Source organism: Platalea leucorodia, assembly GCF_965183815.1.
Source record: "Platalea leucorodia genome assembly, chromosome: 22".
NCBI lineage: Eukaryota > Metazoa > Chordata > Aves > Pelecaniformes > Threskiornithidae > Platalea > Platalea leucorodia.
In genome coordinates, this window is record NC_138844.1 from 5,548,272 (window position 1) to 5,567,424 (window position 19,153).

Here is a 19,153-nt window from a genome sequence, read left to right on the forward strand (position 1 = left end):
CAGCCAGCGACGGTCCAACCAGCTCCCAGAATAGAAAAGAAACGCGTTTTGTTGGCTTCAGATTGGGCGGAAGGGGTGAGGGCTTGGAAAAAAAAATGCTTCTCTCCCTGAACACTTGAGGAAAAAATTAAAACCACTGCTTTTTGAGGAATCTGCTTGCAGCAGGCCCTGAGGATTCTCAGGGATATGGAAGAACATACAACCCCTTTGTGCAACTGGGAATTAAATGATTTTGTTCTTAGAATGACATATGAGTGCGTGGTGGCTTTATATAGATCACTATGAATGGTCTGAGACAAACCGCATAAGCAGAAAAACCAGAGAGTAAACAGCCAGCAAGCTGGGGACACTTGGGCACGATGAAGCCGTGCCTTGACGCCAGAGCATTCGGTATAAATGGGAGTTCCTTGGCTCATGCCAGAGATCTAATTTTAGGGCAGGCTGGCGTAGACTTACTCTGTGCTCCCAAACGTGAAAATCCCATGTGCATGTGCAAAACGTGCAGTGCCATGAGTTACTGCTGTGATTTCAACGGGACTTTTCATGGCAGCATCACAGCCAAGGTTTTGCAGGGGCAGGACTCTTAGTCCTAAGTTCCCCTAACGGCACCAAAAACCAAACTTACAAACATGCTGAGATATGCCAAGAATCTGAGAGGAGCTGGTCTGGCTTATAAAATTATCTATTGCAAAAGCTAGCTGCTGACCTGACTCGGTTTGGGACACAGGGAGCGCTATGAAGAAATCCTTCCATAAAGACACCATTGCACTAATGTGGGTGTTGGTACTTGCGGGATTGCCCCCCAAGAAGTTCCCCTCGCTCCTGGTAGTGTCAACATAACAGAGCAGGGCAGGGCAGCACCAGATCTGCACCAGCTCTTCCTGAGCAGTTACTGGGCACAGCCTGAAAGGTGGGACAGTAGCAGGTTATCACTCAGGGCCCATTTAATATCCCCTGCTCAATACCCCTTTGGAAAAGGGAAGTCAGTTGGATCCCATCTGCTTCCAGCCACCAGGAGGAAGGAAAGGCTGGCCAGGAACGGTCCATACCTTCTCTTTATCGCTTGCTTCCCTGGATACTGTTGAGCCCTGATAAAAGAATAAAGAAAAGAGCATTGCTGCACTGTGTGTAATATTCCCGAAGAATTCATTGACAACATTTAATTCCTTTATGCAGAAAAATAATGAAAGTATTTTTAAAATCAGTGCTCAAGCCCTTTTTCATGCCTGAGATAGACTTACAGAACTCCCCAGTATAGCGTAGGCCACTTGGGAGGGGGGAATGGAACAACATTTGAGCCTCAAGTGAAGCCCCGTCCAGAGCCCCCCAAGCCCCTGAACAAAAAGCAAAGCCCAGGACCTTGTCCAATAGGTGTCAGAGAGACCAACTCCCACCCTCCCGGAAAAGGAGCTCTCAGCCCCGTGACTGCCCTCCAAACACTCACCTTCAGGTCGTATTTCCGGTGCACAGTCAGCCTGTGACTAAATACGTTCCTGGTAACCACCATGTACGTTTCCACTCCGTCCACGGTAAGCCGGTACATGCCAAGGAACTGGGGCAGGAGGGTGTTCCCATGACACTCCACTATGAACTGGAGGAGAGCGGGGAAGGGAAGGGCAGAGAAAGACGGTACTGTCACACAAAACCGATCTCTTGACAGAACACAAGCTCAGCAAGAAGCTGATAGCGAAGCCTCGAGTTCCAGCCATCTGACACCGATGTGAAAGGAAAGGAGGTTTGCAAATGGCTCCTAGGGTCTCAAGAAAAGCAAGTTAGGGCATTGTAAGAATCTTCCAGCCCTGAGCTGAGGCAGAGCATCCCATTGCGTGTGCATGTCCAGCCTGCTGTAACAGGCTAGGCGTGCATGTCCATCACTCAGCCTCAGCGGGGCGAGCCTGTTGTTGGCACTGGCTAACTTCACTTCTTGTGGTTACGTGAGTGTATCTGAAAGTAAAGAGCAGATGGACCGGCAGATAACGTGGACCGGGGTAGAACATTTCCAGCTGTCCCACTTTGTCTCCCCTTCCCTGCTGCAGGTAACTGTCTCCCCCCGGTCCGTCTGGAAAGCCTGATTCAAAGGACTGAATTAGGAGCATGTTTACAGATCTCAGGTACCAGCAATCCATAATTCGTTGATGTAAGGAACAGGGCGAGCTGTGAAGGGGCTCAGCACCGTGAAGAAGCAGGCAGCTGTGCCATAACCGGCTCTCAGATGCTAAGGAGCACTGTTTTCTTTTGCAAAAGCTATTTGCAAGCTCTGCCAGGTTGCACACTGTGAATCCAAGCTCCAGCTCCCCAGCAAATCACAAGATGCTCCCCAAGGTGTTTGCCACCTCCCCTCCCAGGGTTCCAGACTCACCGTACCTGATGGTACTTCTTTAAGATGTTGTGCATCTCTGCTACATCCTCGCTCGACACTGCCTTAATGACAAACCTCCTGTCGTAGGTGGTGAGGAACCGGGCCCCACATCGGCCCTGGCTGTCACTGTTCACTGGGGCGCTTCGTGTCACCGAGTTCTGAGGGAACCAGAACAAAAAAGTGGGGAGGAGAGGCAGGAGCTGCCACCTCCCTGGAGAATAAAGAAGAGCAGTCTTGGAAAGCAGATGAGACATGGGTGACCAGGGCCAGCTCCACAACCTGGCTGTGGAACAACAGACATCGCAGAGACTTTGTGCTCCACCTTTCTGACAGTGACAGCGTCCTGGCCAAGCTTCAGAGCACGCTTGCAGACACACTCCAACTGTGACCGTTAATAAGCAAGCATCCTTGAGTGTTCAGCACTACTGAGGTTAACCCCACTGTTTAGAAGCCTGGACATGGAGTTTAGAGCTTTCATCTGGGCCTTCTATGTGTTTACCTGTTTTACTCCAACACCTGGCATGCATTTTTGAAAATGCTTTTTACTAATGAGTTGTTAAGGAGGCAATATACACAGACCAAGACTTCTTAGCATTTCCTCCTGGAATCTGAGAACTGTCAGGGTATTTCCAAGACTTAAGGAAAAACAGAACAAAATGAATGAAATGGCCTGCCTTCTTTTCCACCAAAAGGCAGTCTAAACTGGCAAAAGTCTCATTGTTTGCGAATTCTTTACAGGTCACCCTGACACCAAAAGCCACCCTCAGCCTCTGCTATTCTTACAATTGGACAAAAAAGATTGCGAGTATAAATAGCTTGGTTGTTCTTCCGACAACCAGCAGCATCTGTCTTTATATCCCTGTCTCCACCCTTAGCAACGAAACATTGCAGCTTCTTTTCATACTTGCAGCACAATTGGAACATCCCATCCAAACTGCAGAACCGTGTTCCCTGAGCCACATGAGCTCTTTGTTCCGATCCTTCTCCCCAGGTAGGGGGACTTGCTGTGAGCCTCATCCTGCTGTTAGAGCCACTGCTCTTCACACCTTCCTGACGGACCCAAGCAGGTCACCAGTCTCCTGCTTGTCTCCTCCACCACTTCTCAGCAACTGCCTTCCAACTCCACCACCCCAGTCGCCAGCGTCTGCTCAGAAGCCATTTTGTCAACCAACAGCACAGGCTCTCACTAGCGTTTCCTTGCCACTGGCGCAGGCATATGGGGAGAGCGGTGCTCTGAAACAGTGGTACCGACACCTGGATAGTGGTCTTTAGCTCAAGGTAGATGTGGCTTTCAGGATCTCAGGGCTGGACAATGTGTTTCATGATGTATTTTTTTAGCTGCTAGTTATACTGTTCTCTTCTTCCCTCAGCTCTCTGAAGAGCAGACAGCAGAGGGAGCCTGCTCTTCTGCAGACGCAGACACGCAGGCAAGCAGAGCCTGCTGCGAAAGAGGGATTTACCGTGTCACGCTGCAAGTGAGCCGAGAGGTTTCCTTTCAGAATGAAGCATTTAAAGCTTTTAAAACTTTAATGAAGCAGGGGAAAAACTCTACTCCTGCCAATGGCTTTAAAAACCGTCAGGAAAATAAAGGCAAACAAAAAACCCCCTTGCTTCTTGCTGACATTTGCAAATGAGTCTGTGCTACACAGTTTAATCACCCCTCACCTCAAAACCACAGAGCTTTTCTTCTAGAGGAGATGGGAAGCAGAAATCGTGACCACATATGGACATTACCAAATTCATAGCCCTTAGGTTTACTTTGTTCCCTTCCTGTCACTCCCACCTCTTCCACAGCTCGGGTGTTATATTTAGCATCCTGGCTCAATTCCCACTCAAGCCATCACATTTTACCCACCTGAATTTAGCTTAATGAATGTTTTCTGCTTTCTGTTCTAGCTGGACACTTTTAAAGAGCCAAGCTGCTCTACCCCCGAGATGGGAGAAGTCCTTCTTCAGAGCAACAGGTAAAGCATAAATGATAAACCAGGTATTGAGAACCAACAAGATTGTGGGTGCTTCTGTGTAAGTTCCTTCACATGGTTCTGATCATTTCTTAAAAGAAACTGAGAAAAAAAATTCTAAAATATACTACAGCGGATGGACTGGGAGAAAAAATAATTGGGAGCTAATGACTTCACTGCATGCAAGTACAGTTGAAGGGTACGGAGGAAGCCAGCACACAAAGTAATTCCCTGGATTCCCTGGTACAGCCAGCCCCAGGGGCAGGGTGTCGCTGGCCAAGCAGCCTCCTCAAGAGCCAGACACAGCCTGGCATGAACTACTGTCAACAGAGCAGGAGGCAATGGCACTGCTTGTCCTGGCAAAACGCCATCGCTGCCTAGTGAGCAGGCCTGATGGTAGGAGGGAAAAAATAAAATTAATAATCTAACAAACAGGCACGTGCTCAAGAAAAGCATGGACTGAGCAGCCGTGTCCTGAAAACAAGACAGATCTTCCATCACAAGCAGAAGAGATCCGTGTGCGCAGCTCGTGGCTCGCAGGTAATTACAAGGCACTGAGCGCACACAGGCACAAAGAGCGGCACCTGCCTCCTAACGCCGGGCTCAGCTCTGTCTCCGTCAGCAGACGGGCAGTCACCCAGACCAGGGCCGCGACAGGCAGCCACGAGGCAGCAGCCAGCATTTACTCTTCCTCCTGGGGATGGCCGGCTCCTTGCAGAAGAAAAGCAAAGACGACTGTCAGTTCTGCTCAAAAAACGTGTCTCACTTTGAGCAAACACCCTCAGAGTGCCCAGCATGCCTGAGAACAGGCAGCAGAGTAGGATGGGCCCTGGCAGCCAGGAGAGAGGCAACTGAGACACAGTTACACAAAGAAGCAAAAAGCCCCAAACACCGATCCCGGTGCCCTCAGAGGTCACCCCTTCTCACGGAGGGAGCAGCACGCTCCCGCCTTGGTCTGGGAACGCGGGGCAGAGGATGGAATGCAGGTGCTACACATCTGCTCCTTGCCCCATACCACATGAGACTAGAAACTGGATCGAGTAGATCCAGTGTCTCACCAGTACAATGAGCCATGCAGCTGGAGTAAGAAAACAGATCTCTTCATTATATTAACCTTGAAACAGGGGGAGATCAGGCAATAATCCAGATACAATCATGGAGAATTCTGACACACCTGGGGAGGGCGCATACAGAGATGTATGTGGACGTGGGCACACACACACACTGCCAGAGGAAGCAGTTTGGTGGGATTAGCAGGAACAGCTCTGCTCCCATCTCCTCTCCCCACAACACAGGCAGCAGGGAGCGTGGCTGGGCTTGTACATGAAGCAAAGAAGGGAGAGAGCAAGAAGCTTGCACCACTCAGCCGCCGCTCCAGCGCTAACGTGCCGCTCTGGGCTGGTGGATTCCAGTGAATATTTTAGATGAAGCCCTCGACCAGCCAGTGCTGGCGCATTGCCAGCCTTTATCAACTGCAGCGGAGTGCCAAAGATACCGGGTTTAATTACCTAACACTCAGCCTGCTAAAGGCCACGCAGCTATCAAAGCCACCCTCTTTTTCTGCACTGGTTTTTCCCTCATTTAAGAGGTCTCTATGCAGCCTGCTACTACACATCTCCTGCGTGCGAAAGACTAAGAGCTGCGCGTGGAAGGGTGGCCCTGCTGTAGCAGCGAGAGTTGCGACATCTCTCTTTCACTGGATTTAAGCCCAGCAGTATTAATACAAGAAAATGTCTCTCCCCTCCAAGGCAAGTCTGAGCCTCTGGCCTTAGGGGCCGCGTCCTAAAGCAGCGGCCAGCTTGATAAATCCAATTCAACAGCACCAATGCTTGGCACACACACTCGGTTAAAGCAGCACCCGAATCTGTAAAAACACGACAGACTCATTTTCCTTGCAGATGTTCTGCACTAGATCATTGTTATCCTCAAGCTCCCGCCTGTCTGCAGCCATCTGCTGCCTCTTATTTTATGCCTAGACTCCAAGCGCTCTGGAGCAGGGACCATCTTTTCATTCTGCAGTTGCCCAGTGCCTGGCACAGCAAGATCTCCTCCATTGCTGGTGGCCCTTAGGGTTATGGCAAAACCATTCAAACCATGATTATAAGCCCATAAAAACTGACCACACAAGAATGTTGATATCGTAGTTTCTCTGCCAGGTTGGTTATTTTGTCCTAGGGAAAGGTGTTAGGAGGGCAGGGAGAGAAGAGACGGTACCTGGTAGTCTTGATCGTCAATCCCAAATCTTTCTCGGAGGTTTCGGAACACCAGTGGACAATACTCCTTAAATTTAAAGCGACTTGGCAAGTTTTCCCTAGGGCAAAGCAGAAAAGAGATTCTTGTGCAATGATCAGCTTGTGAAACCAAACTCAATTCTTCCCCCACTTCGCTGCTAACCCCCCAGGATATCCAAGCCCCCTCCTATCTACAAGGGCCCTACTCTGCAAGTGTTTACCCTCGTTAGGGTAGCTTGTTTCTTTGGATGCCAACAAAAGTCATCTGTTCACAGAAACGCTTGCAGGATCCAGCTTTTGACTAACAGGCTCTTTGGATGAGGATGTCTGTCTTACAGAACAATTTCCCCCGTCACAAGCACAGATTTGACAGAATAATTTCTCTCTTTCCTCCTCCTTTGTCGCTTTGTTCCGTTCAGTAACACAGCTGCCCCCTGCAACACACTGTTACTGTTTAAGATGAAAAGCTGGAGGAATGGGGTGGGGGGGGCTCTGATTTCAGATCAGATCGGATCACTCGTGCGTCAAAAGAAAGGTCAACACAAGACAAACCATCTCACCCGGAACGCAGAGGAGAGGGGATGACTCAGGTCCAGTCTGGCACGTTCCAGACCAGTCCCAACTGTTACAGAGCGAGCTTTGCTGCCAGGCCTCGCCAGCCGGGAACAGGGCCTCCCCAGAGCACAGTACCATCAACAACAGATAACGCTCCCCGTCGCTGAGGGATGCTGCAGCTACTCCCTACCAGAGCTCTTATTCTGCCCAGAGGGAAGAAGCAGAGAGCATGGTCCTGCTTGGACACAGTGGGAGATTTCGTTAGCTCATTCTCAATGAGAATCCCTTGCACCAATATGTGGGAAACGAAAATCTATGTAGGAGAAGAGGGAAGAGCAGATACTGCAAATTGTAGGTGCCAGAGAAGACAAACTTTTGAATCACACTCCCACTCTCAAAAGCTGATCCCTGTGAAACTTAGTGGAAATGAAGCATTAATCAGGGAGCACCGCAGACCTGCACGCACACAGAGCCAGGCTGGAGAACACAGCCCTGAGCACCAGTCACAACCACGGCTTTAAAAGAGCTTCCAAAAATTGATCTTTTGGGAAAAGGAGAAGGGGGCAACTCCATACAAACCCCACGGGTCAGGGTATAACACAGCTGCAGGGCTGTCTCCTGCGAACAGTCTCAAAGAGACAGGGAACGTAGCAGGCCACGGACAGCGAACTCCTGCCTTCTCCTGCATGGTCTTGGGATTTGGGTTCCGCTGGTCAGGACGGGACACCCAGGCAGGGCGCGGCAGGAGTCAGGAGACAGCCCTGCATCAGTTTTGTGCCTAACTGTTGTGGTTTAACCCGGCAGGCAGCTAAACACCACCCAGCCGTTTGCTCACTTACCCCCCGTAATGGGATGGGGGAGAGAATTGGGGGAAAAAAGTAAAATTCGTGGGTTGAGAGAAAGACGGTTTAATAGGACAGAAAAGGAAGGGAAAATAATAATAACAATGATAAAAGAATATACAAATAAGTGATGCACAATGCAATTGCTCACCACCTGCCGACCGATGCCCAGCCAGTTCCTGAGCAGCAGTCGCTGCCCTCTGGCCAGCTCCCCCCAGTTTATATACTGGGCATGACGTCACATGGTATGGACTAGCCCTTGGGCCAGTCTGGGCCAGCCGCCCTGGCTGTGCCCCCTCCCAGCCTCTTGTGCACCGGGCAGAGCATGGGAAGCTGGAAAGTCCTTGGCTACTCTAAGCACTACTTAGCAACAACTAAAACATCAGTGTGTTATCAACATTATTCTCATACTAAATCCAAACCACAGCACTATACCAGCTACTAGGAAGAAAATTAACTCTATCCCAGCTGAAACCAGGACAATAACCAAGATGTGCAGCAAACTCCAGCCCTAGGACTTTGGACAAGTTACAGTTTGTGAACGCTAAAATATTAATTGTCTTCTACCCAGTCGAGTGAATATCTACGTGTAACTAGCTTTGTTTTTAAGTAGTGCCACTTCTGAGCCTGGCCTTACCAGACTTCTCAGCACTCGAAGGATATAAACCAAACCACAAGACAGCATCCCAGTGACAGACTGACCCCTCGCCGTGTCCTGCCGAGTGGTCTGGGCAGGGCACAGACTCAGGCATGTGCCCAGCCGCCCCAGATCCTCTTGGCATTACAACAGGGAACAAACCAGAAGGCCTTCAGCATGCCAGTTTCCCTCACAGCAAAGAGCTCTAATTATAGAGACAAACAAGTTGTTGGGAAGCACCTACTTACTTGTTGAATAGATGATTGTCCACCTTAATCTTACTGTAGGCTTTAAAGTCATCGGGCATTAACATGACAGGGACGGGAACATTGCTGAGTTCGTTGATCTAAAAGAGAAAGGAAAGGGAGACTCAAAACCCAAGTTCCACCGCCCTGCAGTTACCGTCAATGGGCTTAGGGGGATGCCCAATACCCCAGAAGCTGCTTTTGAAGCAATATAACTCATTAGACTTTCAGAGCAACTGGCTGTGCCGAAGCAACCGGGAGAACACTGTGGTCACAAGCCACAGAAGCATCTCATTCAATCCTGTGGTGAGCACTCCCGAGCCAGCCGCGGCTCTTTCATCTGTTCACCTTCCACTGATCAGACAAGCGACAGCTTAGAACTGAGACAAACCTACAGACCAAGAAATAGCAGATTTTATGTTTTAAACAAATCACCTTTGCCTTTATTTAGGAAATGTTGCATCGGCCAATTTCTCATTAGTTCTCACTGTTACAAATCACGGCTGACCAAAGGCTTCAACGTGGCCAGCCAGAACAGACCCTGGGTAGCTTTGGTGCAGTACAGCAGGATGCTGTTCTGTGCTTGCTGTCTCTTGTTGCTCTTATCCCACCTTCTCTAAAGGGATGAGTCACTCCACTAGATTGTTTTTGCTCCTTAGTCATGTGTGGCAGCCACAGGAATACAAGGAAGGAGAAGAATGAACGTTCAGCTACTATTGTACAGACAGGCTCATGCTACAGCACCCAGCAGCGAAAGCATCAATAGTAACCAAAAAAAAAAAGAAAAAATCCACCTCTGGACTGTATCTGGTACCCTGCTCCAGACAAGACCATGCACTGACAAGGACGTGCCAGCGTTCAAGAGCAGGTCAAGAGGCACACGTTTCTGAGCTGCCTCTTCTGAGGATGGCCCCAGTGTCACTCATTCACACGGACTTCACAGGAATCCCATCTAATTGAGCTGCTCTTAACACGCTGGATTTAGGAAGCAGTTTCACTACAACTCCATTCCCATAATTACCGTGCCAAGCAGGTAATGCTGGAGAGAAGCAGGCAACACTGGCAACAGCGGGGTTTGGCTAGGCGTCAGGCCTGGGGTCTGTTCCCAACACCAAAACCGTAGGCAGGTCAAGTGACTTCCAGCACGCTTGGAAAGCACGCAGCACTTCCCCGCTGACTGGGAACAGGGTCCAAGCCGTCAGCCTAAGGAAATGGACTCCAGTTCTGGGATTCCCCGCTCCTTGCGTGCAACAGGACACACAATACTGTCCAAATAGCTGCTAGCACATCTCCTCCAAGGAGGCGGAGATGAAAGGAGGCGTGAGGGAGCCATTCCGCAGCAGGATCTGTGGCACAGTTCAACTCCGCAAGCACCAAGGAGGTCCCAGCTCTGGAGATGTGCAGTGAGCTGTCTAATTATATGAGCAAGCCTTTGATGAGGTACGTATTTTTCACATCCCTTCTCCATCATTACCAATGAAAAAACAGACCAGATTTAACGAACGTCAGACTGGAAAGAAAGACACATACACACTGCAAAGAGAAAAGATGACTATTTTCAGAGACAGTCATCCCACACAACAGATAAGCGGAAAGTAAACCGGCCACCGCTCTGTTAAGAGCAGAGAAGGTGCTCTTTAAAGCCCTTCCCTGTATTTACTTTATAGCAGCACTGAGGAGCATTAAGCACTCCCATAAAGTGCTTTGGGATGTATGGAGAATGCTGCACAGATGAATGAATAAATAATGTCATACGCCTCCCATCATTTGTAATCACAATGGAGCAGGGAGGCCAACACCCCCCGGCTTAAGCTAAAGGCTCCATCCTGCACTGAGCCGCTCCTCGAGCCGCTGCTAGGAGAGAGGAAAGGCAAGAGGACCGCAGGCGAGGAAGGGATCTCCCAGATCCTGGTGTCCAGCTCCCAGTTGCTGCAGGGAGCTGTATCAGAGAGCCCCACGCAGTGATTTCCCCTCAGGGTGAAGGGGGGAAGAGAAAACAGCTAATTCTGCATCAAGAAAGAGGCGCTGCCTCCAGCCACTAATTATTGCTGTCTAACGGGAGGGGAAGCCCGACAGCACAGCTACTTAGACACGCCTGTTCTCAGCCCTCTTCTCGGCGGTGGGTAAGGCACAAACAAGCTATTATCAGCTTGTTCCAGAGCGGAGGAAGGGTGCTGACGGCTGAGAGGGAACAGCGATTTGGAGATTGTCTCCTCCCTGCCAGAAATTCAGACACAAATGTTAGCAAAGTGAGATGTCAAGACGTCTCTGGATGTCCTCATTTCTGCCAAAGCAGAAACCTCAAAGCAAACGTTGTACCTGTTGCAAGTCTCCTGACTGGCAGAAATGGTGCGCCGGGATACCTCGTCTCATTTAAAAGATGCCCCCACTCTTCCCAAGATGTAACAGCCTGACGACAGCCAAAAAAATCCCCCCTGCAGAAGCCTTTTCCCCCTTCCAGCTGCGTACAGCAGAGCTTTCTGGATGCTTCGGGATTCTGGCTCTGGAGGAGATGGGAGAAGGAAGGGATTTGTGCTGGGGACTAGAATCGCTGCCAAAAAGCTGAACTGGCTGTTTCTAGTCCCAGTACTGACAGCTTGCCCTTCATCGCTCAAGGCAGCTCTTGGTCAGATGGCTACTGGGCCTTTGCTCCTGACACCAGTCTGAAAGCAAATCCGGGTTTGGTTAGGGGTTTTTGTTTGTGTGTTTGTTTTGTTGTTGGTTTGTTTGTTTGCTTTTTAAGCAAGAGGGACGTGCACTCTCTGGTCCCTCAGTAACACCCACGCTTGACACTTTCCTCAGGATCCCAAAGGGAGAGGAATGGAAAACCCCACACTGCCTTGGAAAAGGGATATCCCAACCTTTCCCTTCTCGTAGTACAATCCTCAGCACCCAGTGCCCCTTCCTAAGGCTTATCGGGCCAGGTCCTGCAGCACGGTGCCAAGTGAAACACTAGGAGACCTTGCCCAAACGAAAGCAGCAGCCAGCACCGCGCTATAGGGATCCTCTCCTGTGCTTATCATGGTGGAATCTGAGCAGCCTCCGAGAGCAACGTGACTAACGCCTGGCACATGTTTGCTCTCTCGCCTTCTCCCCAGGGAGAGGCGTGTAGCAGGAGATTATATATAGCAGAGTGCGTGTCTCTGTGTATTTATGCTACAGAAGGCAAGGTCACAGCAAGGTGCATCGCAACGAGGTGCCCAGCAAACCCTGGCTCCTGGGGAGCCCGTGCCCACGGGTCTGACCTGCCTGTCTCCCACAAAGAGATGTCACCCAGCTGTAGAAAGTTTGCCTGTACCTGGAGCTTTGGAGATCTCTGGGGCTGGTGCTGGCCACAAGATGGACAGCGAGATCTTGGGCTTGGTTCTTTGTTGTGGAAGAGGCAGCTGCAGAGAGCAGAGGTGCAGCAGCAGACAGCACCGCAGCCGCACACCTCGGTCCCTCACCGCAGGGGTCACGGCTATTTTGAGAAGCACGGCAACTGCGAAGAGCAGGTCCGTGCTGTGCAGCAGTCTGCGCCTTGGGTATTTCCACATCTCCACTACAAAGGCTTTAGAGGTTCCCAAAGCGGAAAAAGTTAAGAATGGCTAATTTAGAGCGCAAGCTCTTCAGACCAGGGATCTGTCTCCAGACCCAGCATGATGCTGGTTTTCTGTAAGTCATCCAGCTTTTTAGACCTAATCTGCCTTTGAATCCTCTTGAAAATAAGCCCATGTTTTTGCACAGTCCTCTTATGCCAGGAGTTTTCTATTCCCGCACTGGGTAGAAAACACGGACAACCCGACAGGGACCAGTCCAGGCTGAAAGCACCATTAAGAAGTGCATTTTGCCACTGTCACCTGCATATTGCAGAAAGACATAAGACACTGGTCCTGCCCCTCCCCAGGCCACAGACGGCGTGAATGGCACAAGCCCGTCAGCCTGACAAAAGACTCAGACACGCACCAGGCTCGTAGGATCTCGCTGGAGCTCAGAGGATTTAAAACCAAGACATATTTTAGACAAACCAATTGACATCTTCACTAGACAACAGCAGGGGCACTAAGAAAGAGATGCTTCACATTTTTCTGCTGGTTTCACCATATTCTGAGAACAAAGGAGCAATTTCCCAAGCAAGGCAAGCAGCCTGGTGTGGCCGGAGGTCACCCCAGCAAGGAGAGAGGTAAGGCAGCAGGTTGCCTGGTGTGTCAAAACAGCCACGATCCCAGCCAGAGCCCGGGAGGAAAAGGCAGCCTGATGCCACTGAAGGAGGGACCAGGGCTTGGGGCATCAGCAGTAGGTGACGGAGAGAAGACCTTCATCTCCCCAAAGCTGCAACTACCACCTTCCTCCTCTATTTGCCCAGCAGCCAGAGGAAGAGCAAGCTCAGCTCCGCTGTTTCTCCAGCTTCCCAGCCAGCAGCTCCCCCTTCCCCCCGCAGGAGTGGCCAGGCCCTTCACCCTCAGTCAGCAGATTTCATTTTTGCCTACGCCGCTGAGAAGTCTACAGCCACCCCTGGCCTTACAGGGCTGGAAAAATACCACCTCCCCTCCGTCTGTTCAGCTTGTGTTTCCTGGTCACTTGAATTCTTGAGCAACACCAGTCGGTACGATTCTGGGTTTATCTGTAGTTGATAATTTGTCTTCCCCACCAAAGCCAATTCCTTTTTCAATAAAAGACACATCAATATTCTGTGTCATTCAGGGACAGCTGTTAGAACGAATGGGCCAGGCATAATTTTGTTTCAAAACCTGACTGTAGCCTCAAAGTGGCAATTACCATTAGTAAATTGATGGGAAAATGCAATTTGTTTACTAACAAGATCCAGATGATGGAGTGTGTGAGTCTACTCTCTAGGATTCTTTACAACAGGAATTTGCTCAGGAAAATAAAAATACTTTGTTCCTCTCAAAGCCTTTCAGTCAGGCATCTCAAAGTACTTCGTGAGCATTAGTTAAACTTTATAATACTCCAGGGAAGTAGGTAAAAGACACATTGCAAAATCACTTTAACTAGCATGAAGACAAACCCACATCTGCAGCAAAACTTTACTGCTGCTTAACACAGTACAGCAACTGGGCAACGGTTTGAGAAAAAAAAAATAGGATTTTCCATGAATTAGAGCATGATTAATCAGTATCCAAGCTCACAAAACCCCCATGCAATGCTATGGAAGCATGAATCTTGTAGTCAATAATTTCTATCGGCGCTCTAGGGACACCAGCATGCTTTAAGAGGAAAAAAAAGCATCCCCTAGTGACAGCGAACCCACCTCTCCCTGAACAAAGTACTTTGGAGCCTGCTGGAAAGCACTCCCGTGTCCCGATGGAGCTGCAGCACAACGCTGCGTCACAGGCAGAGGGATCAGTCAGTGCTACCCTGCTGCCCCGCCAGCGCAGGGCAGCCTGTCACCCATCGCGTCTGCACGGCCTCAGGACCACTGGAAAGCATCCGTCCTCCCCGTCCGCTTGCAGGCAGGCAGAGCTATCGCCTCCCTTGGTTCAAACAAGAGCTGAGGAATGGAAAGGTTAAACGACCTACCCACGGCCACGAGGCAGTGGCAGAGCAGGCAACCGAGCCCCGTTTTCCTCACTGAACTACCCAGGAAAATCTTTTCCCTCCATACCCCAGGAAGGAAAAGGGCTCCTGGAATCTCTATTTTAACAGGAGATCCCAGGATAAGAAGTTCAGAGCCACCAGCCTCGATCATTAACAGGGGCTATCATGGCCATCGCCATATGCTGCACTCTCCAGAGGTCAATTAGAGCCACAGCAGACAGCGAGTGTTGGAAAGGACAAATACATGCTGTTTACCCTGTGCCAGTACCAATTTATAGGACTTCAACATTTGATATGTGGCAGATGCTGCTCTGGCTAGAATTAACATGGCAACACCAAAAACAACACTGCAGAGAAGGGAGAAGCGTGCTGCAAATCCCAATTTTGCTATTTCACTTGAATACTAAATAGCTATGTTGTGTACTGGCTGGCACCACTCCTAAAGGTCCTAGGAGATCGGCTGGTGCTTCAGCCAGTATTGGAGCCTCTGGAGAGCTGGAGGCTGCCTCGGGCAAGATCCACACCGCCAGCAGAAGAGATCTACCCATTTCAACAAAAATGCGATTTGTTTATGCCTACCCCCTGTCCCTGCCAACATCCACAGAGCTCCAGGGATCATTTCCAGTTGATGAACTGCCACCCAGAGAGGCATCATCACGGCCGGTATGAACTCGCCCGTTCATTTCACGAACAGAAACAAGAGTCACTTCTCCAACAACCCCCGAACTCACTGGGATCCCAGTGCCTTGTATAATCAGCACCTTACAACCGTTTCTATGGTTTCCAGAGCATCACACAACACTGCCGTGTTCATCTTGCTGTTCAGTGCGAGATGGCTTCTCCCTTCCAGAACCATCACAACTTTCCCTCCGCCGCTGGCGAGCTCCCGTGCCCGGGGAACTCCAGCCAGGGCGCGGAGAGCGCGTATGGAGCACCATGCACATAACCAACGCCGAGGAGCTGCATCTCCCCTTCCAATGCCATGACAACAGCAGTCGCAAGCAAAGCTTCCCCAGGAACCATCTCCACGTTTGCCGAATTTTACATTGCCTTACAGATAACTCAGAAATCAAGGGTCAGCCTCTGCGACTCCACTTTCTTCTCCTATCTGCACGAGTTCTCCCCTCCATGGTTTTCTAGTTCAAAATTTAGCTGTCGGACTAATACCACCCACGTTTGGCTTACACCAGCCACAGCCCCACCCCGATCCCGACTCACTCGGCTGAAACGCTGGCTGGGGACCACCAGGACAGCCAAGACCCAGCTCGCTATTTAAACAGAAATGCTTAGAACTAGCGTTCCAGAAACCAGTTCCTGTTCTTGGTGTGCGAACACCATTGCTCCTGATCCTCTCCAGACCCATCGCTGCCTGTATTCACACCAGCTGCTAACAAGCTCGATTAAATACAAGGCAGGGCCGAACTGTTGCCAGACTCCGTTAATGGACCCCAGGGAATTTCTTCAGTCAACAGAAATGGTGGATTGCATAAAATGGTTGTTTGTTTGATTTGTCCATGAAAAAGTTCATCTCTAATGCAAGTATTTTTGACAGAATCTTCCTGGCACAGCCTCATGGTTTGTGCTGATAGCAGTTTTCTCCCCCTCCTACTGCAGGGATCCCAAGGCAGGGCTCCACAGATGCAGGATTCATCCCTCCTTGTAAAACCATGGTTCAGAAGCCAAACATTAAACAACCCCCCAGAAGATCTTCTAACAAAGCCCAAAGATACCCCTGAAAATATTTCGAAACTGTCCAGACCCATCTGCTGGAAGCACATAAGCAATTCCACTTCCCACATAACCAGGGCACCAACATCATCTCCCAAAGGCAGAGCAGGAGGAGCAGCTGCTCATGTGTTGAGTCAATAAAGCCACCTCAGCTCGCAGCCCGCTCTGCAGCATGGCCACACCAGCCACCGGCCCGCCGAGGCACTCCCAAGGCTCACCCAAACGCAGACTGAGATCGGTGGCAGAGAGGTGGAGGAAAATGAACCGGCAAGAATTTGTTAGGAAATCCTGGATGCCTCTCCAAGGGTGAGGAGGTCACAGCTGAAATTTTCTAAACCCCTTCCCAGCCCCTCAGGATACCGTCCTCCTTTCTGGAAGCAATTTCTTCATAACGTGCATCCAACATAATCTCATTACTAGCTCAGTGTTCATACAGAACTGTCAGCTTGCCTTCCTCCCTTTCCCTAAATATTTCACAGCCAAGTACTCCTAAACTTACATTGTCCTGATTCAGTGCCTAAAAAAGTTGCCAGATTCCTAGTACCCAGACAGCTACAAAAAAAAAGGCTAATTGCCACCAAGCAACAACTGTCCCCAAGAGGCCACAAATGAAAATCAGAAGAATCCCACCAATTTCCATTTCTTCAGGGCTCCTAATAGCACCACTGAGCAAAGCCCAATTAAATTCATTATTCTGCTTCCTGGGCAAGGCTCTGAGCAGCAAGACTTGGAACATCCTTTGACTCAGAAAGACAGCGCTGTGTTGAACTACATTTGGAAGCTTTCACTCCATCATCAGGCAAGCTAGAAATACAATTCTAATTTTTTGTGTGTGTTATTTGTTTCTGCAAAAGTTAAACCTAAATCCCTTTCACTCTCTAGGAAACACCCATTAATCCACTGGAGAAATAGGTGTCTAAGCTCTGAAAGCGTATTAATTTAGGAAGGGATGAGGTTTCCGAATTCTTTGACCACATAAATATTCTTCCAGAACAGCATCCAGAGAGCAGTGGCAAATCAATTCCAGTATGAGATTTGCGCCTGCCATCACAGACGAGGGAGAATTTTCAAGAGAAAAATATAAAGATGGTCAAAGGAGGTGGATCAAAGAGCTGAGCCTTCACTGACATTTCCAAGGGACCCTCTCCCAGCTCCCTCCTATAGACTCATGCCAACCCAGGGAAACTGAGGCCGAGAGGCCGGGGGACATACGTGGCCTGAGTTCTGGTAGCTGAAGCCTAAAGTCAGAGGGAGACAAGGTTGGACACATGGGGCCAAAAAGACCTTTTTATATTTTGGGACGGAGAAGAGAAACACGTGTAATTCTCCTCATACAGCCAACCGAGGAACAGGATTGTCACCGGGCGCGTGGGACCTCTGGGTCGTGACATGTGGGAGTCCCCTCGCCATTATGGGGCCATAGGGATTGCCCTGAGCGAGAACGCCAGGGGTTGTGACAGGGGACAGCGCCGTGGGTGTCTGAGCGTCCTCAGGGCCTCCGGTGCCAGGGAGGGGGTGTGCCAGGGCAACAGCACCCTAGACGAAGGGATGCAAACCAAAATGGCATCACCACCACCCCCCCCCCCAAGTCCTGGGAAAGAGAGGGGAGGGTGCTGGGGAAGAGGACACAGGCAGACGGGTGGGTGTGAGGGGGCAGCCATGCTCTGGCCAAGAGAAGTCTCCAGCAGCAGGAAAGCCTAAAGCCACTCAGGGCATGAGGAAGGCGATGTCTGGGAGGGACACCCGGCTCCAGGGGGGGACCCAAACTGGCCAGAGACGGGGATGCTCTGGGGAAGGAGCCCCAGCCCCAGGGACAGGGACACGGGCGGGAAGGAGCAGCCCCCAGGGGCAGCCTCCTCGCAGGGCGGGCACCCCCCAGGCCAGGGGGACACCGGGGTGCCCTGGGAGTGGGAATCCAGGGAAGGACCCGGATTAGGGAACGGATGCCAGGGGGAGGGAAGGCTGCGATCTGAGGGGGGAAAAGTGGGTGTGGGAGGCAGGGCCCGATCCGGGGAGCGAGGGCCCTGGTCTGAGGGGGGGGGGGGCGGGAAAAGGCCCTGCCTGAGGGAGAGAGGGGAAGGGCCCGATCCGGGACGGGGGCGCTCGCTGAGGGGAAAGGCCCGGCGTGAGGGGGGTGAGGGGGATGAAGGCCCCGTCCCGAGGGGCTGGCGAGGGCCCCGTCCCGGGGGAGGAGGGCCGCGGCGGAGGGGGCGGGGAGGGCCCGCTGCGGGCCGCGCTCACCGTGTGGTTGGCCCCCCACATGAGGACGCTGAGCAGCGGCTCCGAGGCCCGGAACAGCTTCACCTTCTGGCAAACGAAGTGTTTCTTCTTGGTCTTGGTCTTGCTGGCGCTGAGGGCCGAACCCAACGCCGCCCCGACGCCCCCCGCCGAGGAACCCCCCGCGCAGTTCGAGGCCATGGCGGACCCCGACCGGCAGCGGCACCGGGAGCCGGACCGAACCCCCTCCCCCGGCCTCCCCCCTACCAGCGCCTCCGCATGGTTGCGCCCGGCCCGGCACACGCCCCCCTCCCCTTCCCCAGTGGTACCGCCCGCCCCTGTCAGCCCCTGCCCGTTGGTCCGGCCCGACCCGCTGGCTTCCCCCTCGCCGTCCCCCCCCAGTCCCTGCCGCAGTGGTTCCGTCCCCGCCCCCCCCACCCCGCCCCCGCGGTGGTTCGCTCCGGCCGGCGGAGCGCGCTCCGGCCCCGCTCTGAGGAGGCGCCAAGATGGCGGAGGGCTGAGGAGGCGGGGAGCGGGAGGTACCACGGCCTGGCCGAGGAGGGGGAGCCTCGGATGGCAAGGAGCGGGGCGCTGGCCCTTCCCGACTCAACCCGCGGCAGGAGCGGGGAGAAGCGCAGCAGGGCTTGGGCCGAGAGAGGGAACAACGGAAAGGACTGTGGAGGAAGAAGGAGAGGGGAAAGAAAGCGTCCTTCCCTCCTCCTCTCCCCGGAGATGGTCTGGCCCAGTTGGCGTGACGTCCCCGCCCCGTTCCGAACGGGCCAATAAGCAGCAAGGCGCCTGGAATTATGAATGGGCTGCCACGCACGTCACAGGCCGCCC

At 51.7% G+C, this 19,153-nt stretch overlaps 1 protein-coding gene across 13 annotated transcripts in view; it reads right to left on the reverse strand.

Annotated features, from left to right (window-relative positions):
- Positions 1-18,657, reverse strand: part of PIP4K2B (phosphatidylinositol-5-phosphate 4-kinase type 2 beta) — a 26,907-nt gene extending 8,250 nt beyond the window's left edge. For 11 of the 13 annotated variants that reach the window (XR_014230382.1, XR_014230383.1, XR_014230384.1 and 8 more), the window contains exons 1-6: positions 18,338-18,657; positions 8,834-8,931; positions 6,535-6,631; positions 2,365-2,517; positions 1,445-1,591; positions 1,050-1,088 (exon numbers count right to left, since the gene is read on the reverse strand). Coding sequence is in view for 1 of the 13 variants with exons in the window: in XM_082331855.1 (XP_082187981.1) it covers positions 1,050-1,088; positions 1,445-1,591; positions 2,365-2,517; positions 6,535-6,631; positions 8,834-8,931; positions 18,338-18,514 (711 nt within the window). In the remaining 12 variants the exon portion in view is untranslated. Of the gene's footprint in view, positions 1-1,049; positions 1,089-1,444; positions 1,592-2,364; positions 2,518-6,534; positions 6,632-8,833; positions 8,932-9,851; positions 9,928-18,337 lie in introns of those variants that run through there. The other 2 variants (XR_014230392.1, XR_014230393.1) reach the window with 2 other exon arrangements.
- Positions 18,658-19,153: the final 496 nt, after the last annotated feature.